The following is a 21,862-nucleotide window of genomic DNA, read 5'->3' as shown; positions in this document are numbered from 1 at the left end:
TAGATTCAGTCTTTTGTTTCAAAAACGTTGTGATTCACTGACTGCTTTGGACTTGCGACGACACCTCAACATTTCTTGCTGCTGGTGTGCTTACCGGTGGGCTTACAGTGGGGGAAGCGGTGGAGCGTTGCTGGCTACCTTCAGTCGGAGCAGGTGCACATGTGCTACCTGAGGTTTTGTAGTCCATCCATGCTTGCAAGTGCATGGTCATTAAATGTCTAAGCATGCAACTGGTATTCAAATTTCGGCAATTTTTCCCTCGGCTAAAGGTCCTTCCACACTTCTTACAGATAACCTTTGCCTCATCAATAGGATTTTGGTCAAAAAAGTGCCACACTGCACTCTTCCTACTATGGAATAAATTTTCAGGGCTTGCACGCTGTGCTAATTTGACCATCTGGCCAAGCTGTCCTGCAACTCTTTTTGCTTTTTTACCACGTTTTTGGACAGCTACAGGCCTGCCAGATAACAGCTGTTGCGATGACGATGCCTGCTGCGGATCCTCCTCCTCATCTGAGCTATTGGAAGCAGCACCCTCTTCCCCCAATGGATGCCAATCTGGGTCAACAAGTGGGTCATCCATCACCTTCTCTTCAATTTCATCTGCACCTTCCTCTGTGTCACCATGTAAGGTGGTATAGTATGCGGGAAGGGGCACCTGAGTTTCATCAGGGTCAGATTCTGGCTTAGTGGACTGCGAGGGCAATATATTGCTCTGGGTCAATGTACCAGCAGAATCATCTAGCAGTGGCTGTGCATCAGTGCACTCCATGTCAGATTCATCTTGGACTGGGGAATTCAGGATTTGACTTGATAACCCAGGCATGGTATGTGAAAAGAGCTCCATGGAGTAATCTGAAGTGTGGCCTGCTGCATCCTTCACTTTTGGTGGGGTGAAGGACACAAGGAAAGGTGTTGTTCCTGACCAGAAGCCTGCACTGACGACTCAGTGCTTGCATTTTTTACAACTTCAGAAGAGGAGGCGATAGAGCTGGAGGCTGTTTCAGCAATGTAAGCCACAAACAGTTCCTGATACTCCGACTTTAAAAGCAGTCTACCTACTCCCTGAAAAGGGAGCCTTACAGGCCTTCCAGAGCTACACCATGACGCTGGCTCAACATCTCCTTTCTTAGCTGCTATTGTGCTCTTGACATAACCAGCAGATGTACCACCACCACCATCAGTACCAGCTGCCCCCCCCCCGTCCACGTCCGCGGCCTCTTCCACCATACTTCCTCATGTTTTGGGAAAATGTAATATATGGTACTATATGAGGAGCGTACAGCTGTATAAGGTGTAGTGAAAAATTTAAATCTCTGTATATATTTCCTTAATCGCAGACGCTCTCCCAGTATGTATTTGACCGCAATCCAACCAGCAGATATATGGTACTATATGAGGAGCGTACAACTGTATAAGGTTTAGTGAAAATTTTAAATCTCCATATATATTTCCTTAGTCACATACGCTCTCCCAGTATGTATTTGACCATAATCCAAACAGCAGATATATGGTACTGTATCAGAAGAGGACAGCTCTGTACAGTGTATGGAAAAATGTAAATCTATGTATATTTATTTCCGGAGTCACACACACATGCTGTCCCAGTATGGATTTGACCGTAATCCAAACAGCAGATATACGGTACTGTATCAGAAACGGACAGCTCTATACGGTTTATGGAAAAATGTAAATCTATGTGTATTTATTTCCGGAGTCACACACACACAGACTGTTGTGAATTCGCTTTCTGGCCTACCTCTGGTTACTACTGAAGCTAGTGGAGCTGGTCATATTGACAGAGGGGTTGCGAGTTCTCTATCTGGGCTCCCTCTGGAGGTTACTGAAGGTAATGGAGCTGATCTGTTTAACAGAGGCTTGCCACCTGATAATGAGGAGGGCGATTGGAGATCTGGGGTTTCAGACTGGATTTAAGACAGCCCACTCCCTCAATCCCTGCTGGTGATTTTTCCTGCCTCCTGATGTCTTAGTTTCCAGCTCAGTCCCTGCATGCTCAGCTAAGTGTTCTTTTGCTATTGTTCACATTTGATCTGGTTTTGTCTATTTCAGTATTATGTGGGTCACCCAGCTCCGGCTGGGGCTGTGCTGACTCACCATCCATATGTTACTGCTTGTGCCAGTTTGTTTTTGTCCCTTATTAGATTGGCCACTTTTTGCTCTGCTTTCAGAATATATCAGAGTGATGATATAGTGGGCGAAGTCGTGAGACTTCAGTGTTTTTCTATCAGATGTGTTGGACTTTTTTGCAGGGTTTTTTGCGTGATTGCATACAGTGTCTTTCCTTTCCTGTCCTGTCTAATCAGTGTGGGCCCCATCGTTTGCTCAGTCTATTTTCCTACCTGCGTTTGTGTTTTCATCTTGTCTCACCGACAATATATGTTTGGGGGCTATCTATTCCTTTGGGGTCTGCTCTGGGGCAGCTTAGATTTCCCCTTTCTTGCTTTAGGCTTATTTAGCTCTCCGGCTGTGCCGAGGCATCTAAGATCATCGTAGGCACGCTCCACGGCTACTGCTAGTTGTGTGGATAGGATCAGGGGTCTGCAATCCGCTTAGTTACCCACCTCTCTGGTTTTCTGTGGCTTACTTGGTCTTGATCACCTCCATGGTGACCCAATCATAACAGAATCACCAGCCTAAACTGCAGACTCTAGAGTACTCAAAAGAAGGAGAGAATTGTAAATGTCAGAATTTTTTTTACTTTTTTTTCCTCTTTTTCTCTGGGGCCGTAGGAGGATTTTTTCTTTAATGGAGATTAAGCAATTGTCTGATCGTGTTGAGCAGCTCGCTGCTGAAGTGCGGGGAATTTCCGCCTATCTCACTCAATCATCTTCTGTTGAACCAAAAATCCCTACTCCTGATGTGTTTTCTGGGGATCGGTCTAAATTTTTGAATTTTAAGAATAATTGTAAACTATTTCTTGCCTTGAAGCATAACTCATTGGGGAGCTCTGTGCAGCATGTTAAAATTGTCATCTCCTTGCTGCACGGCGATCCCCAGGATTGGGCTTTTTCTCTGACACCTGGCGATCCTATTCTAACTAATGTGGATGCATTTTTTCAAGCCTTGGGGTTGTTGTATGATGAACCTAATGCTATTGATCAAGCTGAGAAAACCTTATTGGCATTGAACCAGGGTCAGGATTCTGCAGAGTTATACTGTCAAAAATTCTGAAAGTGGGCGGTCCTTACTAAATGGAATGACGATGCCCTAGCAGCTCTCTTTCGGAAGGGTTTGGAAGAAACCGTAAAAGATGTTATGGTGGGATTTCCTGTTCCCTCTGGTCTTGACGATTCTATGTCATTAGCCATTCAAGTTGATCGGCGTTTACGTGAACGTAAAACTACACGAGAGGCATTGCCACCTTTTGAACGAACGTCTGAACCCATGTTTTTTTTTATGGTCAAGAAAGATGGTTCATTAAGGCCTTGTATTGACTATCGTACCCTTAAAAAAATCACTGTTAAATATCAGTACCCGTTACCTCTGATTTCAGATTTATTTTCCAGAGTTAAAAGTGCCTGATGATTTACCAAGCTTGACCTCAGGGGGGCGTATAGTCTTATTCGCATCAAGCACAGGGATGAATGGAAGACGGCGTTTAATACTCCGGAGGTACATTTTGAGTACCTGGTGATGCCTTTTGGGCTCACTAATGCCCTTTCTGTCTTCCAATCTTTTATGAATGATATTTTCCGGGACTTTGTAAATAAGTTTTTGATCATTTATCCGGATGATATTTTGATCTTTTCCAGTGATTGGGATTCTCATGTGGAACATGTCCGGACTGTGTTCTGGATTTTGAGGGAAAATTCCCTGTATGTTAAGGGATCGAAGTGCCTCTTTGGTGTACAGAGGATTTCATTTTTGGGATTCATTTTGTCCCCGTCGGTTATTGAAAGGGACCCAGCCAAGGTACAGGCCATTTATGATTGGGTTCAGCCCACTACTTTGATGGCTCTTCAGAAGTTTTTAGGTTTTGCTAATTTCTACCGTAAATTTATAAGTAATATTTCTAGTTTTGTCAAACCACTGACTGATCTGACCAAAAAGGGCGCTGATGTGGTGAATTGGTCTCCAGAGGCAGTCTCGTCATTTCAGGAGCTTAAGCGGAGATTCACTTCTGCTCCAGTTTTACAGCAACCTGATGTCTCACTTCCATTTCAGGTGGAGGTAGATGCTTCTGAGATTGGTGCAGGAGCCGTTTTGTCCCAAAAAGATCCGGTGACCTTTAAAATGATTCCCTGTGCCTTCTTTTCTCGAAAATTCTCCCCATCTGAACGTAACTATGACGTGGGGAATCGGGAATCGTTGGCCATGAAATGGGCATTTGAAGAGTGGAGACATTAGTTGGAGGAGCTAGACATCAAGTTGTGGTCCTCACCGACCACAAGAATTTGATTTATCTTGAATCAGCCAAACGCTTGAATCCTAGACAGGCTAGGTGGGCCTTGTTTTTCACGCGTTTTAATTTTGTGGTCTCTTTTCTTCCGGGCACTAAGAATGTTAAGGCAGATGCCTGTCACGTGCCCCGTCCTGAGTGACACGGCCAGCAGGCTGGTAACTGATACAACAGGACGCGGCACGTGTAATTGTCCTATGTGACGCGGCCCGCAGGCCGGTAACTAATACAATAAGACAAGGGGAATAGGGAAAACCTGGGTAACAATAACAATGGTGGCCCTGCGATAGGGAATGGGGATGTGGAGACCTCCTGCACTCCCCTGAGTCAGTGTCTCTACACTCCTAGCGTTCCCTAGGCCGGTCCTGCACCGGGCGCCGAACAGGAACCTCAAAACCCTGACTCGCCCTGCACCTAAACCCTCACTAGGGAATTGGTTGGTGCGGAAACTAATCCCACCACTGCATTAAACACACATAAGGAAAAGTGACAAAACAGGGGAACACCGATTAGCTTTGCTCTGTTTCTTATGCTCCCATCAACAGAGCCCACCACCAGCGTGCATCTTTTCCTCCGACCGGATCTAACACCATAGTGCAGCCTTGAAGCAAACAGAATCCACCACCTGCGTGCAGCTGTCCAGAAACAGAGTCCCGCAAATGAGTCCAGCTTTTCTGCCAAAAAGTCCAGCATGCTTGAGTCCAGCTCTCAGCAGCAACGTCCAGCATTTTGAGTGCAGCTCTACACCATAGCTGCCACTCAACCAGTCCATGCAGGCACTCCTTGCTGACACCATAACTGCAAATCCACCATGCCATGCCAGCCCTCCTTGCAGACACCATAGCTGACACTCCAGGAATCTCACTGAGCTGCCTGTGACTCTCCTTAAGCTCCCTCCTTCACCCAGGCTTGCTTGCAAATGAAGACCTTATCACCAACAGTGATTAACACACCTGATACTCTCTTATAGAGCACTCACACCTGTAACATAATTACGTGCACAAACTAAGGTAACCAGAGTGCAAAGACCCTAAAGGCCACCGGGGGGAAAACTACAACTGAAATCACCACAGTGCAATGACTTTAATGGCCACTGGGGGCAAAACCACCTTTGGCACACAACCAAGGGAAAAAAAAAGGTTACCTTGTGCATTTACTCTCTCAGATCCAACCTGGATCATGACTGCGCCCTTTCTAGGAGTTTCTTTGTGGATTCTCTTACTGTGATCGAGCCTACTACCATTCTAAATGAGGGTGTAGTTCTTTCCGCTATCTCACCCGATTTGAGACGTGCCCTGGAGGAATTTCAGGAGGACAAACCTGAACGTTACCCTATGGGAAAATTGTATGTCCCTGACCAGTGGAGGAAGAGAGTAATGTCTGAAATTCATTGCTCCGCGTTGGCTGGTCATCCAGGTATTTTTGGTACCAGAGATTTGGTGAGTCGGTCTTTATGATAACATAGTAACATAGTTTTGAAGGCTGAAGGAAGACCTTATGTCCATCTACTTCAGCCTATTTTTAGTGCAGTTGTTCTGCATTGTTGATCCTGGGGAAGGAAAAAAACCCACAGAGTAGAAGCCAATTTTCTCCATAGGGAAAAAATTCCTTCCCGACTCCTATGCTGGGTCAACTGTTATGAATGAGTCACCGTAGGAGGCAAAAACAGAAATGCTAGCTAAGTCCAGAAAACCAGAGAAGTTGGCAGCTATCGGATTGCAGACCCCTGAACCTATCAACACAACTAGCAGTAGCCGTGGGGGGTTCCTACGATGCCCTAGACCCCTCGAACACAGCGGAGGACTATAAAGCCTAAAGACAGAAAGGGAAATCTAAACTGCCCCAGAGCAGACCCCAAAGCAATAGGCAGCCCCCAACATATAATGACGGTGAAGCAAGAAGAAAGAACACTAACACAGACAGAAAGATAGACTGAGCAAAGACGGGGCCCAAGCTAACTAGATAGGAAAGGACAGGAAGGCTGCTGTCTGTAATCCATGAAAAACCCTATGAAAATAAGAGCCAACAGACTGACAGTGAAAAAGGCCCTGAAGACGCTAGGCTTCAAAAAAGCTATGTCAGTACTCAGGAATATTCTGAAGACAGAGCAACCGGCAAAAAGAGATTCAGCTCACCCCAGCAGGGAATGGCAGAATCCAGAAAAACAAGGCAAACAAAAACAAAACACAAATGCTAACAGGCAAAGCAGAAAACTTAGCTTTAGAGGAGCAGGAATCAGACTGGTCTTCTAGAAGTCCACAGAGAAATCACCCGCAGGGCAGAAGGGCGTCGGCAGTCTTATATCCAGTCCGTGACTCCACTCAGCCAGTCATCATCATTAGGCTCAGGTGCCTGATAATCAGGCTCATTACCTTCCTTTACCAGAATAGGGAGTTCACCAGACCTCAGTGACGAAGGGGAAAATGAACTCACAACAGTACCTCCCCCTTGAGGAGGGGTCACCGAACCCTCAACCACGCCACCAGGGTGATCAGGGTGAGCCCGATGAAAGGCACGCACCAATCTTTTGGCATGAATATCAGAGGCAGAGACCCAGGAATTATCCTCCTGACCATAACCCTTCCACTTAACCAAATACTGGAGTCTCTGTCTAGCCAGACGGGAATCCAGTATTTTCTCTACCTCATATTCCATGTTACCTTCAACCAATACAGGGTCCGGAGGTGCCACCCCAGGAACAACTGGTTCAACAAACCTCTTCAACAAGGACTTATGGAACACATTATGGATTTTAAATGTGACAGGAAGAGCCAAACGAAAAGAGACCGGATTAATAATCTCCAAAATCTTGTAAGGTCCAATAAATCTAGGCTTAAACTTAGGAGAAGCCACCTTCATAGCAATATTTTTTGATGATAACCACACCATATCACCAATCTTAAACTGGGGACCAATGATCCTATGTCGATTGGAAAACCGCTGGACCTTTTCCTGGGAGAGAGATAACTTATCCACCACTTGGTCCCAGATCTGGTGCATTCTCTCCACCACAGTGTCAACACCTGGGCAGGCAGAAGGCTCCACCTGCCCTGAAGAAAATCGAGGATGAAACCCAAAGTTACAAAAAAAAGGTGACATCAAAGTGGCAGAACTAGCTCTATTATTTAAAGCAAATTCGGCCAATGGCAAAAATGAAACCCAATCACCCTGATCAGCGGAAATAAAACATCTCAAATACGACTCCAAGGTCTGGTTTGTTTTCTCTGTCTGCCCATTGGTCTGAGGGTGAAAAGCAGAGGAGAAGGACAACTGAATTCCCAGCTTGGAACAGAAAGTCCTCCAAAATCTAGACACAAACTGAACTCCTCTGTCAGATACAATGTTCTCAGGAATCCCGTGCAAGCAAACCACCTGTTGCAAAAACAGGGGCACCAACTCAGAGGAAGACGGCAACTTAGGGAGTGGTACAAGATGAACCATCTTAGAGAACCTATCACAAATCACCCAAATAACAGTCATTCTTTGAGAGACCGGCATATCAGAGATGAAATCCATTGAAATATGGGTCCATGGCCTCCTGGGGACCGGCAAAGGCATCAACAACCCACTAGAGCGAGAACAAGATTTAGACAGGGAGCAAGTCCCACAGGACTGCACAAAATTCCTGACATCATGAGACAAGGTGGGCCACCAAAAAGAGCGACTCAACAGATCTCTAGTACCAAAAATACCTGGATGACCAGCCAATGCAGAGCAATGAACTTCAGACATCACTCTCTTCTTCCACTGGTCAGGAACATACAACTTTCCACTGGGACAATGCTCAGGTTTGTCCTCCTGGAACTCTTGCAGAGCAAGTCTCAAATCGGGCGAGATGGCAGAAAGAACTACCCCTTCACCTAAGATGGTAGCAGGCTTGGTCACCACAGGAGAATCAGCAAAGAAGCTCCTAGAGAGGGCGTCTGCCTTGACATTCTTAGTTCCAGGAAGAAAAGAGACCACAAAATCAAAATGTGTAAAAAACAAGGCCCACCTAGCCTGTCTAGGGTTCAAGCGTTTAGCCGACTCTAGGTAAATCAAATTCTTGTGGTCAGTGAGGACCACAACTTGATGTTTAGCTCCCTCCAACCAATGTCTCCACTCCTCAAATGCCCATTTCATGGCCAACAGTTCCCGATTCCCCACATCATAGTTACGTTCAGATGGAGAGAACTTTCGGGAAAAGAAAGCACAGGGATTCATTTTAGATGTTACAGGATCCTTTTGGGACAAAACAGCTCCTGCACCAATCTCAGAAGCATCCACCTCTACCTGGAACGGGAGTGAGACATCAGGTTGCCGCAAAACCGGGGCGGAGGTAAATCTTCGCTTCAGCTCCTGAAAGGAAGCAACAGCCTCCGGAGACCAATTCAACACATCAGCACCCTTCTTAGTCAGATCAGTCAATGGCTTGGCAATACTAGAAAATTTTGCTATAAATTTCCGATAAAAATTAGCAAAACCCAAAAACTTCTAGAGGACCTTCAAAGAAGAGGGCTGAACCCAATCATAAATGGCCTCTACCTTGGCCAGGTCCATTTCAATAGTTGACGGAGACAAAATAAATCCCAAAAATGAAATCCTCTGTACTCCAAAAAGGCATTTCGATCCTTTGACATACAGGGAATTCTCCCTCAAGATCCAGAACACAGTCCAAATATGTTCCACATGAGAATCCCAATCGTTGGAGAAGATCAAAATATCATCCAGATAGATAATCAAAAATTTATCGACAAAGTCTCGGAAAATATCGTTCATGAAGCACTGGAAGACAGAAGGGGCATTAGTGAGCCCAAAAGGCATCACCAGGTACTCAAAATGTCCCTCCGGAGTATTAAACGCCATCTTCCATTCATCCCCCTGCTTAATGCGGATAAGATTATACGCCCCCTGAGGTCAAGCTTGGTAAACCAGCAAGCACCTTTAACTCTGGAGAATAGATCCGAAATCAGGGGTAACGGATACTGATATTTAATAGTAATTTTGTTGAGGGCACGATAATCAATACAAGGCCTTAAAGAACCATCCTTTTTGGCCACAAAAAAAAACCCGGCACCTAAGGGTGAAGAGGATGGTCTAATATGACCCTTCTCCAACGCCTCCTTAATATAGGATTGCATAGCCTCGTGCTCGGGTACAGATAAATTGAAGAGCCGACCCTTGGGAAATTTACACCCCGGGCTCAGTTCAATTGCACAGTCATAACTCCTTTGAGGAGGCAAAGATGCAGACTCATTCTCACTAAACACATCATAAAAGTCCGCCAAATAGTCAGGAACATCATGCGACGGAGGAGAGGTGGAAAAAACCAGAGCCTCACTAAAGGCACACCGACAACCCCAACTCACCACAGACACAGATTTCCAATCCAAAACTGGATTATGAATTTGCAACCAGGGAAACCCCAGAACAACGGCATCAAGCAGACCATGCAACACCAAAAATCTGCAATTTTCTTGATGGTCTGGGGCGACCCACATGACCACCTGGGTCCAAAACTGAGGTTTATTTTTCGCCAAAGGAGTAGCATCAATCCCCCTCAAAGGGATAGGCGTCTGCAGAGGTGTCATCGGAAATCCACAACATTTAGCAAAATCCAAGTCCATTAGGTTTAGCGCTGCTCCTGAATCCACAAAAGCCTTGGCGGAAAATGTGGACAGGGAGCAGTTCAGAGTAATTGCCAGAAGAAACTTAGGTTGAACACCACCAACAGAAAACGTGTGTGCAAAGCGTTTCTCTCGTTTAGGACAAACAGAAATAATATGAGAGGCATCTCCACAGAAAAAAGACAGCTTATTACGCCTTCTGAACTCCTGACATTGCGCCCTAGACAAAACTCTATCACATTGCATAGGTTCAGACGTCTGTTCAACCGGTGGCAACACCTCTCGTGCAATCCTGCGTTCACGTAAACGCCGATCGACCTGAATGGCTAATGACATAGAATCGTCCAGACCAGAGGGAACAGGAAATCCCACCATAGTATCTTTTACGGCTTCTGACAAACCCTTCCGAAAGAGAGCAGCCAAGGCATTATCATTCCAGGTAGTAAGGACCGCCCACTTTCGGAACTTTTGACTGTGCAACTCTGCAGAATCTCGACCCTGGTTCAATGCCAACAGGGTCTTTTCAGCCTGATCAATAGCATTAGGTTCGTCATACAACAACCCCAAGGCTTGAAAGAATGCGTTCACATTAGTCAGAATAGGATCATCTGGTTTCAAAGAAAACGCCCAATCCTGGGGATCGCCACGCAGCAAAGAGATGACAATTTTAACCTGCTGCGCGGAGCTCCCTGACGAGTTAGGCTTCAAGGCAAAAAATAATTTACAATTATTTTTGAAACTCAAAAATTTAGATCGATCCCCAAAAAATACATCAGGTGTAGGGATCTTTGGTTCAATAGCATGCGAACGAGCAAGGTAGGCGGAAATTCCCCGCACTTCCGCAGCGAGCTGCTCCACATGATCAAACAATTGCTTTATCTCCATTGAGAGAAAAAAAAAAAATTCCCCCTACGGCCTCAGAGATATAGAGTAAAGAATATACACACTCTTTTTTTTTTTTTTTTAAACACAATTCTTTCCTGCTATTGAGTACCCTAGGATCTGCGGTATGGCGGGGGATTCTGTTATGAATGAGTCACCGTAGGAGGCAAAAACAGAAATGCTAGCTAAATCCAGAAAACCAGAGAAGTTGGCAGCTATCGGATTGCAGACCCCTGAACCTATCAACACAACTAGCAGTAGCCGTGGGGGGTTCCTACGATGCCCTAGACCCCTCGAACACAGCCAGAGGACTATAAAGCCTAAAGACAGAAAGGGAAATCTAAATTGCCCCAGAGCAGACCCCAAAGCAAAAGGCAGCCCCCAACATATAATGACTGTGAAGCAATAAGAAAGAACACTAACACAGACAGAAAGATAGACTGAGCAAAGACGGGGCCCAAGCTAACTAGATAGGAAAGGACAGGAAGGCTGCTGTCTGCAATCCATGAAAAACCCTATGAAAATAAGAGCCAACAGACTGACAGTGAAAAAGGCCCTGAAGACGCTAGGCTTCAAAAAAGCTATGTCAGTACTCAGGAATATTCTGAAGACAGAGCAACCAGCAAAAGGAGATTCAGCTCACCCCAGCAGGGAATGGCAGAATCCAGAAAAGCAAGGCAAACAAAAGCAAAACACAAATGCTAACAGGCAAAGCAGAAAACTTAGCTTTAGAGGAGCAGGAATCAGACTGGTCTCCTAGAAGTCCACAGAGAAATCACCCGCAGGGCAGAAGGGCGTCGGCAGCCTTATATCCAGTCCGTGACTCCACTCAGCCAGTCATCATCATTAGGCTCAGGTGCCTGATAATCAGGCTCATTACCTTCCTTTACCAGAATAGGGAGTTCACCAGACCTCAGTGACGAAGGGGAAAATGAACTCACAACAGTCAACCATCTATAATATTATGTTATTCGTAAGGTGGCCTGCCTTATCTCGTTATGTCAGGAATTTTGTGCAGTCCTGTGGGTCTTGTTCTTGGTCCAAACCCTGTTCTCATTCTAGTGGGTTGTTAATGCCCCTGCCAGTGCCCAAGAGGCCATGGACCCAAATCTCAATGGATTTTATTTCCGATCTTCCTGTCTCTCAGATAATGACTGTTATCTGGGTGATTTGTGATAGATTTTCCAAGATGACCAACACATTGTGCAGTTGGGCCTCATGAAAGACACTGACCCATGAGCACCTTCTTGCAGCACTATCTGCAACCTTGATTGTTACCCTTATAGTTATGATTCCAAGTAAAGCTGACTACTGGGCTGCCAGTGTGTTCTAGCCACAATACAAAAGTAAATTTTGCCTGTTGCTTTCCCCCTAGAAAGGGATGCGCCCATGCTGCAGTATCAAAACTTGCTGGAAGACAATCTTGACAGTGCTTTTCCCCAACATAGCAGTGAGGCAAACCGTTTGAATCACAGTGATAGTCTTCCAACCACAGAAACGTTCAGTTTGTCAACGCTAAAACATTAGCAGTCTTGCAGTGCTGTTGTCCCGTGTTCCAACCCCACCAAGGACAGCATCTGCAAAGAGTTTGTATGTTCTACCCATTTTTGCAAGGGTTTACTCCCAGTAATTATTTTTCTACCCAAACTACAAAGACATACAGATAGTACATTTAGATTGTGAGTCCCAATGATGACAGTTTCAGTAATGTCTGTAAAGCGAATGATGAATTGGCGCTATATAAGATAAAACCTCTCAAAAAATTGAAAGTGATGCTCAGCTACACTTAGGTGGTACACATCAGTTTCGTAGATTAGGATAGTAACACGGCTAGTTCACTCAAAGACTGTGGAGGACTGCTGGTATCGGAGGCCTACTTGTACAGACAACACACATAAAGGAGACCCAACGCGGAATCTACACGTTTACAAAAATTAGTGTCAGACAATAACAAATTGGCATCAATTTTACCAAAGAAGAAATAGTATAATAGGGGCCAACAGGTCTTCCACTAAACCCAACCCAGCAGATGGACACGCAAGCAGGACTGTTCACATTTCCACAAATTATTGCTAACATCTCCAACAGCAGCAGCAACAGCAGGCACATAAGCCCCACTAAAGATATCAGAGACTGCAATTATGCAACAATGCACAACACTCAAAACTACAACATACAGTAACAGAAGTTGTCCACGTTAGTGGTCCACTAGAGCTTTCAGAAACATTAACACCTACCCTACATGCAACTCGAACACCAAGCCTAATCTCCCTTCCTCCATGACATCGCTTTTTCCCAGTCATGTTGCTCAGATAGTGTGCTAGGAGCACACTATTAGCAAATTAAAATAGATTTTTTTACCCTGCACAACCTTTGCACACAGCTGAATTTCAGCGGCACAAAATTAGAAGGTGAAATATGGCACGATGAATCATGTTACAGCAGAAAGATTTGTTTCAGTGTCGATGAGTCCTGTATGACAAAGAAGATCTGCTCCAAAAAATTTCAAAGTGAGATGTCCCCTACTGTATGATGTTAATAACAGAATAATTTTTGAGGGGCCAGTCAATAAGGCCTGTATAACATTGACTAGCTACTACAATTTCAAAGTGAGATGTCCTCTACTGTAAGACATTAGTAACAGAAGAATTTTTGGGGCCAGTCAATAAGGCCAGTAAAATTGTCATGATCCAGGACGGGATTTCGCTTTGACCCGTCCTGATTAGACTATGGGTTAATTGTGCTGCCTCTCTCTGGCAGAAGGAGGCTATTTAGTGCTCACTGGACCTGGGTCCGGTGTCAGTTATACTCCTGCCCTCGGCTGAGTTAAGTGACCTCTTGTATACGTGTGCCTTGTGCCTGATATCTTGCTTGCTTGTGTGGTTTTGATCTGGTTCTGTCCCTGTTACGAGTTCTGCCTGACCCTCTTGTACTGCGCTACCTCTCGTGTATGACTCTCTGCTTGTGACCAGACTTCTCTCTGCTTTTCCCCTTGGTACCACTTCGCCCTCTTGTGTATGACCTTTGGCTTTGTCTGACTACCCGTCTATTTGTCCCTCCTGTGCCTCGTTTGCCCGTACGGTTGTGACCTCCGTTTTGCCTGACTCTGAGTTGTTGTATGGTGTCCTGTCATATCTGAAAGCAGGACGCTAAGCCATGCCCCCTTGCAGTCACATGACCATAGGTCCTGTGCAAGCTTGCTCATTTTCAGTGTCCGCAGGTCCCGTGCCTCTTTTCTTTCCAGCGCTGACTGGACCCTGACACTATTAGCTTGAAGCACGCCTGGTCACCTCTGCTGCCCTGCTCCCCAGGTATCTGTTAGCACTGCTTCTGTACTCAGGACACGCGCACTGGCTCTATGAGCAAGTGTAGTGCGGTGTCTCTGACAAAAACATTGACTAGATGCTCCAAACAATTGCTGTATCACGTTTGTGAAAAAAAAAAAATTAATGTGCAGCTTCTGGATATAGCAGGCTGTATCACGTTTATCAACAGAAAAATATTTTAATGTACTTTAGGTCTGCACACAGCTTCATATCACCGCCACAACATGACAATGAGGGATATGGCGGGCTGTATCACATTCAGTGACAGAAATTATTATAATTTTTTTTAATGTACTTTAGGTCTGCAGACAGGCTCATATCACCGCCACAACATGACAATGAGGAATATGGCAGGCTGTATCACATTCAGCAACAGAAAATATTATAATTTTTTTTTTAATGTGCTTTAGGTCTGCACACAGGTTCATATCACTGCCACAACATGATAATGTGAGATACAGCGGGCTGTATCACATTCAGCAACAGAAAATACTATAATTTTTTTAATGCCCGTTAGGTCTGGAGACAGGTTCATATCACCGCCACATGACAATGTGAGATACGGTGGGCTGTATTACATTCAGCAAGAGAAAAAAATTAGAATTTTTGTTTAATGCGCGTTAGGTCTGCACACAGGTTCACATCACCGACACAACATGACAATGTGGGATACGGCGGGCTGCATTACATTCAGCAACATAAAAAATTATAATTTTTTTAATGTTCCTTAAGATTGCAGACAATTTTACGTTTAGCTAATGAAAAAATATTAATTAGACTGCTATACTCATGCATGGAGTACAATAAAGGCAGTGCACTTGTAACACATGTGCCCTGCTGGCTTTGTCTGTGGACCTCAGTAATAACAAAAAAAAAAAATCTTGGAAGGTAAATTTAACAGCCACACTGGACATTAGCTAGCTACAGTATCTGACTGATATACAGCCACCTAGCTAGCTAGCTAAAATGTGGGATACAGCAGGCTTTTTCACATTTAGCTAGTGAAGAAATATTAATTAGAATGCTATACTTGTGCATGGAGCAATAGAAGAAGTGCACAACACGTGCCTTGCTGGCTTTCTTTGTGGACCTCAGTAATGTCCAAAAAAGAAAAAAAAATGCTGGAAGGTAAATTTAACACCCACACTGGACAGTAGCTAGCTACACTATCTGACTGATATACTGATAGTTTAGCACCAGCAGGCCAAAAAAGGCAATGAAGGAATACTTTTGTGGCAACGCAAAAATATTTTCCGACACTTACACCAAATGTTACCGATTTTTACCAATTTTATAAAATTTTGCTCGTGTTTCTGATCATGAATCCGAATGTGCCATATTTGTGCCGAATTTATGCTTGGCGATCGTTTTCTGACCAAATTCTCTCATCACTAATTAGGACATGCAGTAGAATTTTGTCCTGAAAATCCTGAATTTGTGCACATAGCCTTAGTCCATGTCCTGTGCCCCCCCATTTATTATAAGTTTTTGGTAGCATCATAATGAAGTTGGGGATGGGAGAAGACACAATCAGGAAATGAGCATCCTCCGCCACCTACCAATTCATCATAAGTCCCTGACAGCGTCTTCTTCCACCTTTCAATTCATTATAAAAGGTCTTATGCACCTCATCACCTCATCACCTACTCCCCAATAAACTTTAAGTCCCTGATAGCATCACAATGAATTGTGAGATGGTGGAGGATGCTATCAGGGGCTTAGCACCCTCCTACACCACCCAATTCATTTTACATCCATATCTAACATCCTCCTCCCTCTTGCCTTGTTCATAAGTTCATTATAAGTCCCCCTTCCTCCCATCCCAATCCCCCACATCCCTCATTTGCCTCCCCCTGCATCCCATCCTTGTCCTCTTCCTGACCTCCATCATTGCCCTCTCCACCAACCACATAATTGCGCACTCGACCACCCCGTCATTGCACTCTCCATCACCTCCATCATTGCCCTCTCCACCACCCCAATCATTGTTCTCCTCACCACCTCTATTATTGCCCTCTCCACCACCTCCATCATTACCCTGTCCACCACCCCAATCATTGCCCTCTCCACCACCTCCATCAATGCCCTCTCCAGCACACCAATCATTGTTCTCCCCCACCACCCTCATCGTTGCCCTCTCCACCACGTCCATCATTGTCCTCTACACCACCTCAATCATTGTTGTCCCCCACCTCCCCACCAATGTATTGTTAAAAAAAAACAAACACCACTAGTGTTGAGCGATACTTTCCGATATTGGGAAATATCAGATCAAATTGAATCGGACCGATAACCAAAGAGTATCGGGTATCGCCGATTCCGATACTGGAAACCCATGCAAGTTAATGGGACAGAAATATCGGAATTAAAAAAAACCCTTTCTTTACTTGCACATCCAGTTCGGGAGGGGGGAAGAGTGTGGGCGGTGCGTGGGCGGACACTGTGCGTGTCTGTGTGTGCGGGGTCTGTATGGGCCTCTTGGGGCTTTGTGCGGGCCTGCTGGGGTCTGTGCGGGCCTGCTGGGGGTCTGTGCAGGCCTGCCGGGGGTCTGTGCGGGCCTGCCTGCTACAATGACAGTGATTGACACATTAGCCAATGATAGGACAGTAGTAGTCCCATCATCCGGCTAATGTGTTGAATGTAAAAGAAAAAAAACACATACGTACTACGTACATACTACATATATACTACAGTCATACAACATACATACATACATACTACATACATACTACATATATACTACTTCATACAACATACATACATACTTCATATATACTACATTCATACAACATACATACTACATACATACTACATTCATACAACATACATACTACATACTACATACATACTTCATATATACTACATTCATACAACATACATACATACTACATACATACTACATATATACTACATTCTTACAACATACATACATACATACTACATTCATGCATACTACATACATACTACATATATGTTACATTCATACAACATACATACATACATAGTACATACTACATACATACTACATACATACAACATACATAACACATGCTACAGACATACAATACTACATACATACTACATACAATACATTCATACAATACATACATATAGACATACAGTACATATAGCATAGAGTACATACTCACCATCACTTGTCACTTTGATCCCTGAAGCCAGTGTCATCTGTAAAAAATATTAAAATAACAAACAACCAATATACTCCCTGATCCGCAGAAATCCACGAGTGTCCCACGACGATCTTCCGTGGAGAACAGCAGCATCAGCTGATGCCACCGCTCTCTAGGGGCCCCAGGAATACAATGACGGGAGGTAGGTATCCTTCCGCACTGTATTCCTCCGCCACTGTAAAAAAATAGTCCCTAGTCTCACTTTTGGCATTGCTGTGTGAGAAAGTTCCCATGCAGCTTTTGCCATAAAGTGAGATCAGTGAACTATAGTAACCTCTCAGTGATGCACTGCAGGAGATCGTCGAGGGACAGTCGTGGATTTCTGCGGATCAGGGAGTATATCGGTTGTTTGTTATTTTAATATTTTTTAGTGAGATGACACTGGCTTCAGGGATCAAAGTGACAAGTGATGGTGAGTATGTACTCTATGTTATATGTACTGTATGTCTATATGTATGTATTGTATGAATGTATGAATGCATTGTATGTAGTATGTATGTTGTATGTATGTAGTATATATGTAGTATGTATGTATGTACTGTATGTTGTATGAATGTAGTATATACGTAGTATGAATGTATGTACTATGGTTGTATGAATTTAGTATATATGTAGTATGTAGTATGTATGTTGTATGAATGTAGTATATATGTAGTATGTATGTATTATGTAGTATGCATGTATGTTGTATGAATGTAGTATATATGTAGTATGCATGTAGTATGTATGTATGTATGTTGTATGAATGTAGTATATATGTAGTATACATGTAGTATGTATGTATGTTGTATGAATGTAGTATGTATGTATGTTGTATGAATGTAGTATGTATGTATGTTGTATGAATGTAGTATATATGTAGTATGTACTGTATGTATGCTGTATGAATGTAGTATATATGTAGTATGTATGTAGTATATATGTATGTTGTATGAATGTTGTATATATGTAGTATGTATGGGTTTTTTTTGCATTCAACACATTAGCTGGATAATGGGACTACTACTGTCCCAACATTGGCTAATGTGTCAATCACTTGTAGTCCCATCGGACGATGCCTGCACACACACACAACCCCTGGCAGGCCCGCACAGACCCCCGGCAGGCCCGTACAGACCCCCGGCAGGCCCATACAGACCCCCGGCAGCCTGCACAGTCCCCTGGCAGGCCCTTACAGACCCCCGGCAGGCCCGCACAGACCCCCGGCAGCCCGCACAGACCCCCGGCAGCCCGTACAGATCCCCGGCAGCCTGCACAGATCCCCGGCAGGCCCGCACAGACCACCGTCAGGCCCGCACGGACCGCGCATCATGATGCGCACAGACCGCGCATCATGATGACATCATTTCAGCAGCCAATCACAGCCACAACACTGGCTAATTGCCTTATGGGAACTTCCGATTCCGGTATTCGATATTGTAAAAATATCGGTACTCGGTATCGGAATTCCGATACAGCGAATAACGGACGACACCCGATATTTGCAGTATCGGAATGCTCAACTCTAAACACCACCACTCACCTCTCCGCATGTTCCCCCGCAGCAGCAGCAGCAGCTTCGTCATCATCGCTGGAAGCTTTCTATCTCTAACACAGGCGCGCTCTGAATGCTGATGTCATCCAGCCGTGTGCCTGTGTCAGGCAGAAAGTGCTGATCAGGAAGCAGATGACAGATCCCTGCAGCTTCGCAACCCAGGTAATATTCTCCTGTAGGCAGCAGAGATGCAGGGATAGCTCCCTGCCAGTAGTACGTGAGGGCAATCTGGCCATGGGCCCCTCAGGGCCAGAGAAACAGGCCAGATTGCCCTCATTATTAGTTGCCCTGCAGGGGCCCACTTCCACTTCCAGGTCCCAGTGCAGCTGCACTGCTCAAGGGCTCTTAGATCTGGTTATAGGCAAAATGAGGCCTGACACAAGAGACCATTGAGGTTGTCTCTGATTTCATGCAGAGGCACACTGTATGCACATATAAGTAGTTCCATGATCTATCCAATGCTGTATGTGGAAGAGTATACAGAGCTTTAATACATACAGCAAATGAGAAGCCATACTGCCTCCATGATACAAGGTCCATGTAAAACAACACATAAATGTATCTAACATTAAGTCGACAATTATAAACTGTGTTTCAATAGCCTAAAGCTAAAGAAAATGAGATTGACCAAAATGAGAGTGGTTGGTGAATAATGCATTTGGTGAATATAGTTAATAATAGCATTTTACTGCACAATTCCTTCCATTATAGAATTCGTAGCGTACTTACAGCCAATTTGTATCTTTTTGCAGCATTTACAAAACAGAACAAAGCATGGGGTATACTTGTTAATGCTAGTTTATAAAAGTACTTGTGCCAAACAGAATTAGTTTTTTGCCACTTGTGTCACTTTAGGAGTAGGTGTAGGTGTAGCAGAATGACTTTTTATCCATGTATAAAATATTTATTATTTATATATAATATATATGTAGAAAACGACTTATTACAAAGTTAGTAAGTGAAACTAAAGTTGCATTTATACATTTTAATTAATATTTAATCCACATGAGACTAACTTGTATTTTTATTTTGCAGGAGGGGTTCAAAATGGGACTAACTGTGGAAGGAACTGTGTTCTGTCTAGATCCTGTTGAAAACAAAATCTAAGACCATGCATCCTGTTTTCTTCACATTAATAATATTACCAAATACTGATTATCATAACTGCTTATATATGGAAGATACTGTAGGGAAGTCACCATTCTTGGAGAGAAAAATGATTATTAAGTACATGGTTACATGGTGCCAGGTAGTGGCAAATCATTTATAGACCGCTAACAAGATTTTTCCTATGCAGACTAATGAGTTTTATTTCATTTGGTTATGGTTTATATGTGCTCACTTAACACATGGTCGTTTGGGGTTTTAGTACATTACTAATACACAAATATCTATTTGCATTTTCCTTGAATAATCAGTGTTTATTTTTTATGTACTCATATAGTGTAGAATATAAGACACATTTTAAGTAGGATTATTATGATAGAAACATTAGCATCTTGTAATCTGAATTTACTAACTGATAGCTGTCTTTAGAGACGTTCACAAGGTACTGAGAGAAGAGCAGTTTTTAGCACAAAGAACAGCACAAGGGAACTAGGAGCACAGAGGCGTCAGGAATAGAAGATTATCTGCAGGCAAACAGAAAGAAGAGAGTGTAGAGAGTTTTTAGCGCAGGAATTTTGGCCCCTATATTTAGAAATCAAGCAGGTTTTTTGGGTGCCCTTGTTTGTGGTTTCACTTGTCTTCCACTATCGTGTTGTGATTTGCTTGGAGTACCACCCTGTTATGCCTTTGTTTTGCCTCTTTATTCTACTCTGGGTCCTCCTTTTTGCTCCTGTTAGTACCAGATCCTGGAAGTTTTGGAGACGCTCCCTGATGCTGCAGGTCCTCTGCAAGTGACTATACACTTTACTATCAGCTGATTTGGGTTCTACCACAACATTGACAAGTTTTGAATCAAGAGACCATGTTTCAGATACAAGGTGCAATATAAGAGCCCATTTTCATATAGTCCTGTAATAAGCTTTATGGTACCCAGGGAAAATATGAAATTGACCTTGAGAGAATGGAGACAACTGTAAACAGTTACCTTTATGTTCCATTAAACATGTGAAAACCTAAAAGATAGGGTAGTATCCTAATGAGGGATCTGACAGCAATTATGATTTTTTTAGCTCACCAATTGGGCCAAAATATTTTCATTAATTTTAATTGCTTTTTTTTCATAAAATGCATCCTATAGTCCTAAAAATACAGTTGTCAAGGTTGAGTTAAAGTATATGCTTTATTTCTTTGCCTTTGTTGTAACTGTTCTTTTATTCTTGTAAAGAAAAACCTTTCATTTCTGTCTGGAAGTTTAATTGTTTTCAATAGGAATAGCTAAATACTACTTGTACTTCCTACCGTATATGTATCTACCCATGAATATTTTGTCTACGAAGATATAACAAACACAATTTTCTATTAAAAAAATCTGAGAATAAATTATTATAAAAATCATTGTATACGTGCAATATATCTCTGTCATCGGAAGAATTCTTCATGAACAGCTGTATAAAAACATCATGAAATAAAACAAATGTAAAGCCTAAAACTAATTATAGTAAGTATCTTTGAATATTGTACCCTTCTGAAATACAGTATATTACAGATCATACTGGAGTGAATGTGCAGTTCATGCTTGCACCAAACAGAATCCATGTTTCATTGGCCATTTTTATATCCCATATACAGTGGGGAAAATAAGTATTTGATATACTGCCGATTTTGCAAGTTTTCCCACCTACAAAGAATGGAGAGGTCTGTAATTTTTATCATAGGTACACTTCAACTGTGAGAGACAGAATCTGAAAATATAAAACAGAAAATCACATTGTATGACTTTTACATAATTAAACAGC

At 43.4% G+C, this 21,862-nt stretch overlaps 1 protein-coding gene across 11 annotated transcripts in view; it reads left to right on the top strand.

The window, feature by feature from the left end:
• GULP1 (GULP PTB domain containing engulfment adaptor 1) overlaps positions 1-21,555 on the top strand; it is a 1,494,945-nt gene extending 1,473,390 nt beyond the window's left edge. For all 11 annotated transcript variants that reach the window (XM_073558194.1, XM_073558195.1, XM_073558203.1 and 8 more), the window contains one exon: positions 19,995-21,555. In XM_073558194.1, coding sequence (XP_073414295.1) covers positions 19,995-20,066 — 72 coding nt within the window. In that variant the 3' untranslated portion in view covers positions 20,067-21,555. The remainder of the gene's footprint in view (positions 1-19,994) is intronic.
• Positions 21,556-21,862: the final 307 nt, after the last annotated feature.

The sequence above is a fragment of the Dendrobates tinctorius genome, unplaced genomic scaffold (assembly GCF_039654945.1).
Source record: "Dendrobates tinctorius isolate UK_male_01 unplaced genomic scaffold, ASM3965494v1 ptg000254l, whole genome shotgun sequence".
In the NCBI taxonomy this organism is placed as follows: domain Eukaryota; kingdom Metazoa; phylum Chordata; class Amphibia; order Anura; family Dendrobatidae; genus Dendrobates; species Dendrobates tinctorius.
This window is presented reverse-complemented; position numbering and strand designations above follow the sequence as displayed.